General features: G+C 45.0%; 5 protein-coding genes across 5 annotated transcripts; 3 read left to right on the top strand and 2 right to left on the bottom strand.

Moving 5' to 3' along the window:
• The first annotated feature begins 184 nt into the window (after positions 1–184).
• On the top strand, positions 185–805 carry BDB00DRAFT_801798 (uncharacterized protein). The gene is made up of 2 exons (XM_053121896.1): positions 185–458; positions 578–805. The coding sequence occupies exons 1-2, from the start codon at positions 323–325 to the stop codon at positions 736–738; spliced, it is 297 nt and encodes a 98-aa protein (XP_052984523.1). The 5' UTR covers positions 185–322; the 3' UTR covers positions 739–805.
• A 29-nt stretch (positions 806–834) lies between these two features.
• Positions 835–2452, bottom strand: BDB00DRAFT_801795 (uncharacterized protein). The gene is made up of 2 exons (XM_053121895.1): positions 2201–2452; positions 835–2114 (listed from the first exon to the last, which is right to left on the bottom strand). Exons 1-2 carry the CDS (start codon positions 2441–2443, stop codon positions 846–848), a joined length of 1512 nt encoding a protein of 503 aa, XP_052984522.1. The 5' UTR covers positions 2444–2452; the 3' UTR covers positions 835–845.
• Positions 2453–4299: 1847 nt separating this feature from the next.
• On the bottom strand, positions 4300–7987 carry BDB00DRAFT_755351 (MCM2/3/5 family-domain-containing protein; the record flags this gene model as incomplete). Its single annotated transcript, XM_053118833.1, has 15 exons — positions 4300–4588; positions 4721–4923; positions 5034–5154; positions 5262–5416; positions 5505–5598; positions 5687–5863; positions 5945–6047; positions 6110–6216; positions 6283–6450; positions 6520–6604; positions 6675–6851; positions 6928–6999; positions 7061–7115; positions 7182–7370; positions 7469–7987. 15 exons carry the CDS (start codon positions 7985–7987, stop codon positions 4300–4302), a joined length of 2514 nt encoding a protein of 837 aa, XP_052984521.1.
• Positions 7988–8234: 247 nt separating this feature from the next.
• Positions 8235–10170, top strand: BDB00DRAFT_801791 (uncharacterized protein). The gene is made up of 9 exons (XM_053121894.1): positions 8235–8329; positions 8381–8434; positions 8513–8542; positions 8620–8752; positions 8860–8960; positions 9049–9212; positions 9316–9463; positions 9547–9599; positions 9684–10170. Exons 1-9 carry the CDS (start codon positions 8282–8284, stop codon positions 9967–9969), a joined length of 1017 nt encoding a protein of 338 aa, XP_052984520.1. The 5' UTR covers positions 8235–8281; the 3' UTR covers positions 9970–10170.
• An 86-nt stretch (positions 10171–10256) lies between these two features.
• BDB00DRAFT_801785 (nucleotide-diphospho-sugar transferase) lies at positions 10257–12193 on the top strand. The gene is made up of 7 exons (XM_053121893.1): positions 10257–10765; positions 10835–10964; positions 11025–11081; positions 11151–11233; positions 11310–11568; positions 11635–11798; positions 11863–12193. Exons 1-7 carry the CDS (start codon positions 10354–10356, stop codon positions 11904–11906), a joined length of 1149 nt encoding a protein of 382 aa, XP_052984519.1. The 5' UTR covers positions 10257–10353; the 3' UTR covers positions 11907–12193.
• The last annotated feature ends 184 nt before the right edge of the window (positions 12194–12377 follow it).

The raw sequence follows: 12377 nt of genomic DNA, 5'->3' as shown, positions 1-12377 counted from the left end.
TATTTGATCTTCTAGTCGATGATTATCAGACAGCGCAGCAGCAAACATTTCAGCATCTACTAGCTACGTTAAGATACTAGGCTTTTTATACTGCAGCAAAAGACAGCATAACATAACTGTTTTGCTTTTTGATTGAAATAAAGTACCCAACCCATAATAGACCATCTATGGGTAATGTACTCTATGCTAGCGAGAAATGTGCCGTGTATCCGTTTTGATTAGAGCACTGTTTAAACGTTGAATAGAGCATTAATTTGGCTCTTGAGTGACCTCACCACGCTTTACCCTTTTTCCAAACAATTCAAACAGACACAAACAGCCAATGAGCACCATTAGTGGTACTGAACAAGGCATTACATCTTTGCTTGCTCCTGTCGTCCTCGACATGGACAAAGCGATCACTGCTACACAACAAAGCCAAGATGAATTGGGCAAGGAAATTGAACGATTAGTTGCTGGTATACCAAAACTTGCCGTGTTGGAAGGGCGTTTTCTCGACGGAAGTGTGCTTTCGGTTGAATAATCCAAACGACTCATGAGCGTAACTCCACCTTCTTTTTGATATATATATACTTAGAGCTAGAATTGTTTACAGACATTGCTGAACCACCACGGTTGCAACCAGCGCTGAGCAAGCTTACAGAGAGCCGGAAACGACTGGCACTGGCCAACAAACTTATGCAACAAACTCAGGCACGTGTCCAGCGAATCGAAGCCCAACTCACTCTCCCACCATAAAAAATAAACTTCTTGTATATTTCTTTAAACATACAAAAAAAACCATATCATTATATACACATGCTCGCGTGGTAGTCCCACTATTTATTATGATTATTTATCAAATCTTAAGGGGGTGAGGGTCTGTTGTCATATAATATGCCATGGTGATGATGAAGATGATGCTGTTGCTGCTGCAGGAATTCATAGTTTTGTTGTTGTTGTTGTTGTTGTTGTTGTGACGAAGGATGATGTTGCTGATGCTGGAGTTGCTGCTGGGGCTGTTGCTGGCGCTGCTTGTTAGCGGCATGATAATTTGCAGCAGATGCAATTAAAGGCAAAACCTCGGCTGGCAAGCTGTTTAATTGAAGTCCAATAGCTTCTAATACAGAAATCACGTTATTTGCATTGAGAGTAGCACCAGGCTGTTGTTGTACTTGATGTTGTTGTTGTTGTTGTTGTTGAAGAGGAAGGAGAGGTGATGGTAAGGAAGGTGATGGATCGCGCCGTTGGCGTTTAATGGGAGCAATGTGAAGCGTACCGGTGCTACGTCGATGTTCTGCCATTGTCGGTGTTGGAGTTGTTGTTGCTGGTACTGTTCCTGTTGATACAGATGTCTTTTTATGATGAGCGCTCCCGCCATTGACCGCACTGGTACTAGTACGGTTGCGCTTCTTGATGATATCTGTTTTCAGTGAAAGGGGTCGTACAACACCATGTAGCTTCAAGAACAGGCCACACGCGTTACATAATGGCTGGCCCTCAGGGTTGCGGCGCCATAATGGAGTTGTTGTAGTGCCACAGTTTGTACATTTTGTTTTGCTTTCGGATTTGCGAAGAGGTGTTGAGGTGGATGGAGGTAACGGCGCTTCTTTGGGTGGTGTTGCTTCCATATACCGTTGCTGTGCTGGAGCAGGCGATGGTGGTGGCATCGTAGATGATGCTGATGAGATTACACTAGAGGAAGAAGTTGGAGGTGATTGCGACAATGGATGTTGATATGATACAGGGTGCTGCTGCTGCTGTGATGGTGGGCTGTGTATGCTGCTGTTGTAGAATAGAGTAAGTAGCTCTTCGAAACTGAGACTGCCTGGATTTTGCTGCAGCTGATCCTGAGTGTCAGCCGACATAGGTGTGGTAGGGGCCGAACCTGGTGGTGAGTACATGCCAGGATGGTGCTGCAGTGTGAACGATGAGTATTCTGTCGGCGAAGCGGGAAAGTGGTTGTTCTCGTAGATGGGCGAGGTTGCTAATGGAGGTTGTGGACGGTGATCTAGAGCCATACGACCAAGCGGTTCGTCTTCGTGTGCATAGTTGTAGGATGGAATAGTGATGCTGCTGGTGGATGGTAGCTGTGGTGACAGATGATGATGACCTGTAGCCCGTCGTTTTGCAGGCTATATGGAATAAACACACTTAGTCTTTCCTTGTCTTGTGCAACCCCGGCATAATCAGCAGTATAGCTCGTTCATATTGTCCTTACCGTGCAAAGACTGTCAGCCTTGGCACTGCCTGTAACCAGTACGTTGTTGTTCGGCTCTTCCCGCAGGAAATCCATCATGTACGGAGGAGCAGAAGATGAGAGCATGCCTACGGTATCATCGGGGGGTGGCGGTGTGGTAGAGACGCTCGGCCGTATGGGTATTGGGTCTGTGGACTCCTTTTGCTCTGGCTCCTTGCTCTCGTCCTCTTCCTTTTTCGTTTTGTTGAGAGTCATGGCCATCATGCGCCAAGTTAAGTTCTCGAGCCGAGAGCCGTTCGGTAGGGTGTCTTTGGCCTTCGTGTACATTCGCCAGACCTGACTCGAGAGCGGATCCCCTTTTGATGACGGCTCTTCGGGCTCATTGGCTGTGTCAAAGAGCGAGTCGCTCAACACCTGGTCAGCAACAGTGGAAAGGTCCTTTTTGGGCATCTTTTGAGTGTATGATAAAAATGTGATTAAGCGAGACAAAAGAGGTATATGGAATATGAGATGCAAACGTGTACTAAAGAGAAGAAAGTAGGAAGAAGCGCGTTTGGAGGGGGGTAGGAGGAAGAGGAGGGAAAAGGCCTTGCCTTTGCAGGTTCGGGTAGGGCTTTTATTATAAAAGACTACATAAAAAAGTATTGCTTTGGGAGATCGTCTAGATTGAACTGCCGACCAATTTCTTTTGAAGCCAATTCCATGTGACACACAAGGCTGGGACACCCGAGCACAACCAGACACTCGCTGCCGGAAAGGGAAATTCGGTGATAAGGATTAGGATGAACAAATGATGAGGGACTATCGCTTACTACGGCTGCCCTCTGTATATATCACATACACGGCGGGCAAATGTGCTGCTGTGGAAGAAGTGTGGGGGTAAGAGAGACACAGATGTATGGTAGTGAGCTCCTTCTGTGACATCGCATGTTTGGGCGATGCATATGTTTTCATGACACGCTTTTTCGTTTCGGTTTTGGGTCCTACCGCTTTGTTTTGTTAGTTGTAGAAAGAGAGGAGATGACCGAACCCGATCGTCTCCGATCCCTCGCTCGCACTTCTGCTTGACTACTGGAACACCCTCTACTGCTGCTGCTGTTGCTGCTACGTGTTGTGCGTCATCGGACAACAAAACGGGCTTGCCTTGAGGAAAGGGCTGTTGTTTGTTTATTCGAAAACAAAAGAAGGTTGTCTTGTCTATGCTTGTTATTTTATCTTATCTGGGGAATGTGGATGAATGTCTGGGTGGTAGATGGGCAAGGGCGATCGCACACAATGACCATAGTAACCAAGGCCAAGCTCACTCTATTGATTACCCTCCCCCCTCCCCCCATCCAAAGGTTATAAGAGAGAGCACTTCTCTCCCCCAAACCCTACTCTGTTGCTGTGGTTACCTGTTTTTCTTATCTATCCTGTATCCAAATATGGCAAGTGCGTAAGAAACTCTTTATCTCTTGTAACACAAGCCGTGGCAAGAGATATGATTTGCTGTCAGGCTTCATGGAGTGCATCGTGTTCTGCTTTCTTACTCACTCTCTCTTCCTGATCAATTGTTTACCGCTCCGAGTCTGCGTGTGATACGTCCCTGTGGTAGAGATGTCGGGCATTGGGGGTTTGATCTTGTTGCTTATTAGCGATCGTGGCGATTGGTTTTTACCATAAGATACGTGCGGGGTGGGGCGCCAGTATGAAGACCAACAAGTGGATTATTGGTCGGTTGGGATGACTACAAAACGGCAAAAAACCCTAAATTCCCGCTTGCTGTTATCCTTATCACCAAGTTTCCTAATTCGCTTTCCCCCACCTCTCCATGCACAAGAGAAGGGCGTTCGGGTAATTTTACACATCACATGGCAGAGTCTTATTTCAGAAAGCGGGCATTTCGTCATTAAAATAAAACAAGAGATAGAAAGATGGATTAACAAATAACTAATACAGCGTATTACAACTCCTCGTTCTGCGTTCCAGTGCGTCTAACCATCCGTCTACGGCCTTCGCCTGTTATCCGCACATAGCCTTGCTGTTCTAGTGATCGTACCGCTTCGTCGAACTGACGGTTCTCAATCGTCTAGTAAGATAGAAAGACAGTCAGTTATTGTTATTTGTTGTTGGTATGCATATTATTGATGCACAGAGATTATGTAGATGGAACTCACCACTGAGCTTTGAGCATTGAAGGCTGCAAGGAGCTTAGACCATTCGGTTTGTGCTTGCTCTTGACTGTTGATAAGATTGTGCAATTCGCGCTCAAGATCATCTTGCAAGTGACGTTCGTGAGAGCCGGTGCCCATCAGAATAAGGTCCATGTCAATTCGACCTGTCTTTGGATCGGTTGCATAGTCTTTGATGGCTGAACGAAGCAAGCGCGACGCCTCTTCCACATCGGAAACTTCGACCGTATCGGAAAGCCTAAGGCGAAGAAAACAATTATAAAATAGCATTTATTTATTAGGTCATCTCGTTTGCCTCACCCTCACCCTCCCGGAAAGAAAAAAAAAAGTGTTTGGGCACAGCCACAGGGAGGGAGAAATGCAATCTTACCGCATGCGTGCATGTGCTTCCGACATGCGAATCATGGATTCAAGCTGCCGAGTAGTTGCCGTCACACGCCTTTCGTTACGGTCTTGACCTTGTTTACGCAGCTCGACGTACAGGTCAACAAGGCGTCGTCCAGCATCTTCGCTCAGGATTGGATGAATCTTTTCTTTGGCGTAGCTGATGTACTTTGTTAACCGCTCCACCGACTGCAAAAGACACAGGTAGCAGCAGCGCGATTATTGCTTAGGGTTTAGTTACTGCTGCATTACCCTCCTAATCACCATGTATCCTGCAAAAACGTTTCATCTTATCTTACCAATATATCAACGCCTGCAGTTTCCAGCTGATCTTCCATGTAGAGCGAGACCAAATGGCGAGCCAGCTCTCTGTCGGCATCCTCATCCACACGGTCCAGTATGAGATAGAGCAAATCAAATCTACGCAACGACAAGGACACAAAGAGTGCCGTTCGTCAGCTTAACAGAAGAGAGACTGCTGACAGGAAAGCACAACGCCAGCGGTGTTATGTTTTACACTTGCTTACCTCGACAAAAGCGGAGGTGGGAGATTCACGTTTTGCGGCACAGAAAGTGATGGGTTCCATCGTGATCCAGTGGGATTTGCACAGGCGCAAATGGAGGTTCGTGCGTTAAGGGTCGTGATGATACCAGCTTTGGCCACCGAAATCGTTTGTTGTTCCTTTTGTCCTTTTCTGTCAGTTTTATCTTTTCTGGATAACCCTTTGCCAGTCTCATCCCCGCCCCGCAATCTGTTCTTCTCAGCTTACCATCACTTCGTGTAACACGGATCGCGTTGCATCCGACATTTTATCAAACTCATCAATGCAGCACACACCTCCGTCACTCAACACCAGCGCACCGCTACAGAAATTATGTTAGCCACATGCTGGGCGCTTATCTGTTTACCCGGGTCACTGTCCCAAAGACTTGGGCCCTTCCGTGTGCATACCTTTCTAGCACCAATTGCCGCGTGTCAGGATCGCGGGTGATGTATGCTGTGAGACCGACGGCCGAAGAACCTTTGCCAGAAGTATACACGCCACGTGGTGAAATTTTGTGAACGTATTGAAGCAGCTGTGATTTACTTGTGCCTGGATCACCGACCAGAAGAACGTTGATTTCGCCTCTGGATGATCATTTAGGATTCCCGATCCCGTTAGTCTCCCATAAATTTTGCTGCGCATGTGATCCGTTTTTATAGTGTTACCTAAACCGGGGCGATCCAGAACGTTGGAAAACCTTTTGTGTACCACCAAAAAGTTGCAAAAGCACACCCTTCTTCACATCCTCGAGCTCATAGATACTGGGTGCTATGGTAATATAGGTCAGTCTCCATGAGTTACTGAAGACCGTTTTGCGGAAACAAACATACCAAGCGATCGTGATAATCTGTCGTATAAAGTAGGGCTGCTCGCAATTTCCAGTATATCTTGCTCGTCATTCACGTTTACAGTTTCGATTTCATCAGTCTCGTCATACCTGGGGTTTCAAGCATTTATGTTAGCTTATGTACAATTCGACTCTGCTCAACTTGACAGCACTTACACTTCAGGACCCAGCTCCGTGCGAAGTGCTCTGTCTAATTGTAAGCGCTTGCCATCCGTGCGCTTGACATGTACAACATCCAGATAGGTTCTGAAGAGAGCTCGGATTGTTCGCTGACGAGGGTTTACTCGGACGGGAACACTTCGGAACACACCCGTGATTTCCAGACTAAAAAAGAAGGGTTTATCAATATAATGTCGTCATGGCGCATTCCTGTCCATTTTGTGCATTGCTTACCGATCACCAGGCTTGGACACATCCACAAGTTCGTCATACATACACAGAGACACAGTCTGAGGTGTTTGACCATCAGGTACAACGTCTAAAAAAGAGCGCTTTACCTGTAAGCAACAGTTGCATGTTTCCCCCTCTTTTAACCTATGCAACGTTACCTGGTGTTTCCTGCAAACGGCAAACTTGCTTGTCTGCAAAGACACAGCGATTGTGTACAAGCGACATTGTGTTTTCAGAGGCACAGCTCTCACGAGGGCATCGAGTGGGCTCCATGATTCTTCCACGATCCACTTGGACAGTCATGGTTTGCTCGCACGACAAACAACGGAAGAAAGCTACACACAAACACCCCGATCCCTGTTAATAAAACCATGATGCCTAATGTCATCCCGTAATGCTTATCAAATTTACCCTCTTTCATGTCAGGGATGATTGGTGAAGAGCGGATCATCAAACCCTTGATTGTAACCAGCTGATCGACATCTATCAAAATAGTAACCCAAATCAATATTCCATTCCTTCCTCACAAAAGAGGGTTTCTTACTTTGAGGATCAAGCTCGCGCATGTTGACCGACGATTCCAAGTTGAAGGGACGGATCTAATTATGATATATCCATTTGTCAGCCCCACCCAAACTTATCAACTAGAGTATTTCCCCCTTTACCTTGATCTGTTCCACCGTCTCATCCGTATCAGGATAAAGCTCGAGGTAGTATGCCTTGATGGTGTGATCCATCAGAGGAATGACCTCCTGAGGATACTTGACAAGCTGGTCGTACAATTTGTGCGTGCCACGGTACGCCAACAAGTTACGGCAATCCAAATTGATAGAGTCACTGCGATTGTCGTGAATCTAAACCACAAAAATAATATTAATCAACCACCATACAAACACATCTTGAACCTCAATTCAAACCATTTCTTTAGCTTTTTTTTTTTTTGCTTGCGTACCTTGCGAAGCAATCGAGGATAAAAGGGTTCGTTGTCGTCGGCGGTGATAGCTTGGTTGTATTTGATCTTTCGATCAGCGACCTTAAAGTGGTTCAAGAATCCACGGAACGAAGTCATGACCTCATGAATATTGACGGTGGTACCCCAAATGAGACGGACAGCCAATGAAGGGTCCGTATCCTGAGTGTCGGCAGGTGCTGTGTTGTTACCGACACCCAAAGACGACACGGTGTTGCGCGAAATGTAACCTGGCGTCAATGGGCTTCCGGCAGCCTGACTGTTGTAAAAGGGTGTTCTGACAAACGAACTGGCCCTGGGTGTACGTGGTGAGTCATAGTTGGTAATGCCGCTACGCAAGGGTGTGCCAGGATAAGCAAGTGGGGATCCAATATCATCGCCCAAAAGTGTAGAAGAGAATTCAGATCGACGGGTGCGAGGGTTGCGAGAAGGCGATGCTGGAGCACCACCGGCGGACGAATACAAAGGTGCCGGCGACGATGGGGCCAGAGACGACGACATTTCCTGAGCAGCACGCGGTGTTCTCATGTTGAGTGGTGTGTCAGGAGCGTACTCCATGGGGGTCGAAGGTTGATTATTTGACATTGTATTTTGTCAAAAGAGTGTTTAATAGTCCAGAAAAAGGAGCGAACAAGAAAACAGGTACTTTTTCGAAACGCGAAAAAAAACAGTTCGCGTGTCCGTGACTTTGATTGGCGTTGATTGGTTGACAGAAATCGCCTACTTTCTGCTGACAATTTGAGTTGCGCTGACCTTTTGCTGCTCCGTTACTTTATCGAATCGATCCATTGAGCAATGAGTAACCAGAAAGCGGATCCGAACAAGCAGCAGTGGGAAGATTCTGTAAGTTGTGCATTGTAAGATTATAAATAATGTTCTTATTTTGAAATTCAGGAATTTCCAGTTGTTTGCGAAACCTGCTTGGGAGACAATCCCTATGTTCGGATGGTAAGCGATCTGCCCTTTTATAACTTTTTTTGTGCGATGAATTGCGTACGTCATTGTTAATCTGCTCGCTTGTTATAGACCAGAGATTCGTACGGAAAAGAATGCAAGGTAAAGTTACTTTTGATAGATAGATTGATGCAGTCATGTTCCACGTTTCGTCTAAACGCTTCGCGGCTGTTTCATAGATTTGCTCGAGACCATTTACAGTGTTCCGATGGTTACCGGGCACCAACATGCGATACAAAAAGACTGAAATCTGTCTAACCTGTGCGAAACTCAAAAACGTATGCCAAACGTGCGTGTTGGACTTGCAGTATGGTACGTGCTTTTTATACTTTTTCTTTGTTGGTTTTCGGGAAGCAAAGATCCTTTCTTGGGAGGTTTTTCTCTTTTGACACACGTGAAATCATGTCCAATGTAAATAGGTCTCCCCGTGCAAGTCAGAGATCAGGCATTGAACGTAGAATCGGAAGCACCAAACAGTGATGTGAATAGGCAGTATTTTGCACAAAACATTGCTGGCAAGGTATATGAGACATAGATAGACATAGAGAGAGGCTGGCAAGGGGATTGCTATGACAACACGTGGTTACTAACTTGCAATTTGCTACTAGGATATCAGTACAAGTAACTATGACCCTGCAAAGGCATCACCTGAAAACCGGGACATGCTACGACGATTAGCTCGAAACGAGCCATATTACAAACGCAATCGACCACACATTTGTTCATTCTTTGTCAAGGGCGAATGTACGCGTGGCGTGGAATGTCCTTACAGGTAAATAGAATCGAGAGGAGATGGAGAAGGATTTTAAGAGAATGCGTGAATATAAAATGGTATAGGACGAAATGAACTGAACTTATTTTACCGGTTCCTATAGACACGAGTTGCCTGGTGGTGATTCTGAGCTTGCACAACAAAACATCAAAGACCGTTACTATGGCAACAACGATCCTGTCGCAAACAAGATGCTGAGTCGAGTGCGATCCACTGGCTCTTCTCTGAACCCTCCTGAAGATAAATCGATTGTATGTAAACATAAGGGGAAACTTTTTGATACGAGGTTGTTATACTTAATTATAACAATAATTGTTGTTCTTGTTGATAATAGGCATCGTTGTTTGTGACTGGAGTTGACGAAGAAATTACAGAGAACGATTTTAGGTAGGACCGAAGAGGAAACAAAGGGGAAACATTGAAAACGTTTGTTTATCTGTATGCATATTGATTTTTTGTTGTTCTTTCTAGACAATACTTTTGTGTATTCGGTCAGATTAAGTCGGTGGTTGTAGTCCATCGGTCAAAATGTGCCTTTATTAACTTTGCTACACGATCTGCTGCCGAGCTTGCGGCACAAAGGGTAGGTGACACCGGGCTCAACATAAAGAACCGTCCTCTGCGAGTCGCTTGGGGCAAAGCGCGACCCAAGGGGCCCAAGTCTGATACAAACAAGCCATGTGAGTGGTTCACATTGCAAACTAACCAACTTAAAGAAGAGACGAAACGTGCCATGCTCATAGAAATTTGTATCTGAACATAGCTTCCGCAAATCTCGCTACCATGCAACCACCCGCACCGCCATCCATCAGTGGCTCGACTTCCTCAAGCTATCCTAGTCAAGACCCTACTGCCCAAGGCTCAAAAACAAATTAAAAATCTCTACTGTAGAGTAATAAAAAAAAGAAGAAACATGTGTTTTTTTGTCTTTTAAAAAAAGAAAGAATCATCATTGAGGGTTTTTGTTTATTGGCACAAACGTTAAAGGTCACTTGTGCAACGATCGACGCAGAATATTATTTTCGGGAATCAATACTATCACCACATTGATCGACCGTTGTCTTTTTTTAGACAATTTTCCTTTCTCCTGCTTTCCTTTTTTTTTTACAGTCGACTTTCATTTTCAAAGGCTATCCAGGCAATGTTGGTCATCTCGTCAACACAGCGTAAGCCTGTATTTCTGACCCTCGCGTTCCTTTTCTTATTACTGTGCCTATACTTTTCACCCTTACGATACCTGAATGCGGAAAATGGAACAGCCGAGGATGCCACAATCAGTTTCCGCAATTCGGATAATGCACAACGAGTCATTTTCGATCTCGAACATCAAGACGAGAATCTCCGGCCATGGGAGAACGGCACTCGTGCCAACGCTGCCTTTGTTATTTTGACTCGAAATTCGGAACTTGACGCCCTGCGCAAGACAATGCAGCAACTTGAGGAACGATTCAACAAAAAGTTCAACTACCCCTATGTTTTCTTGAACGACGAGGAGTTTACGTTGGAGTTCCGTGAATTGACAGCAGGTCTTACGTCTGCAAAGACGCAATACGGTATGGATGCCTTTTGCTGTTATTCATAGAGTAGGACGACAAAGATACTGATACTACTACCAATAAAAGGCGTCATTCCGAGAGAGCACTGGAGTTATCCGGATTGGATTGATGTGAAAAAGGCAGATGAGGCACGACGTCGTATGGGTGAAGAGGGTATCATTTACGGTGACAACTTGTCCTACCGACACATGTGCAGGCAAGTGTGTATATTTCGCACGAGAGAAAGTGGAACCTAAATTAGGTACCTCTTTAATAGATTCGAAAGCGGTTTCTTTTACCGTCATCCATTGATGCAGCAATACGATTACTACTGGTAACTTTCTCGATCGGATGCATGGATGATTTATAAAAACCACAGCTCACTCAATTTGCTACCACTTAGGCGTGTTGAGCCCAGTGTCGAGTTTTACTGCGACATTGACTATGACCCCTTTATATATATGCAAGAGAACAACAAAAAATATGGTAAGCAGATGGCACAAGAGGCAGTAAATGGGATATATGAAAGCATCGACTCAAGTGGGGCTGCAATTACAAACAGGCTGGACCATTTCTCTTCTCGAATATGCAAGCACAATTCCGACCTTGTGGGATACGACCAAAGCTTTCATGAAGGAGCATGCCGATCTCATACCCAAAAACAATTTGCTTCGGTTCGTTTCTGAAAACGGTGGAGAGACGTACAATCTGTGCCATTTCTGGAGCAACTTTGAAATTGGCGATCTCAACTTTCTGCGAGGCCCTGAGTATTCTGCTTACTTTGACTACCTCGACAAGGCTGGAGGCTTCTTTTATGAAAGGTTTGTTTCTACAACATAGGCTGAGATGTTGGTGGTGCATCGCTTACTAAAGCGGCTCTTATCTAGATGGGGAGATGCACCGGTTCACTCGATCGCTGTAGCCATGTTCCTGAACAAGGCTGAAGTCCATTTCTTTGACGATATCGGTTATCGCCACGATCCGTTCATGCACTGCCCCCTCGATCGCAACGTACAAAAGAAATGCCATTGCAATGTTGATGATAACTTTGGTAAGCTATTGTTTAAATGGATGCTTTCGATGGAATAGGACACTGATAAAGATATAACCACTAGATTTCACAATCTTTTCTTGCATGAACAAATGGCTTGCAGCTTAATAATCCCTCCATTTCTCTCTTTCCTCCATCCCTTGCTTTCCTTCTACCTCTTTCTTTTTTGTACTTTAATTTGCCATTTCTTCTTAGACCGTGATACATCTCTTCATAAAACATTCATCCACATGTGTAAAAACCTATCTCAATTGCTAATCTTTGCTGTCCTTCTGTCATGGTGATCAAGTAATGTTTCCGTAATAAAGAAGGACACAGATTCGATTACAGGTCTTCTTCCTACAAAGATGTAATATAAAACAGCGGTTCAAATACGACGTCTACGTATTTCACATATAAAGGTAACAGATGGCTCGAACATACAATGGACCTAACGATACTAAGTCGAAGTCGAAAGCAAACGGTCGAGGATGTTATTAGATGTGATGATACGATTAGAAAGGCATAAATATTCCTGGATGATTTAACTTTTATGCCATCAAAATTGAATCAACTGTTAGTGTAATAGTAGTGGCTATT

The sequence above is a fragment of the Zychaea mexicana genome, assembly GCF_025766255.1.
Source record: "Zychaea mexicana strain RSA 1403 chromosome Unknown BDB00scaffold_6, whole genome shotgun sequence".
NCBI classification, from domain to species: Eukaryota; Fungi; Mucoromycota; class Mucoromycetes; order Mucorales; family Lichtheimiaceae; genus Zychaea; species Zychaea mexicana.
Note: the sequence above shows the minus strand (reverse complement) of the source record. Positions and strands in the feature narration are given on the sequence as shown.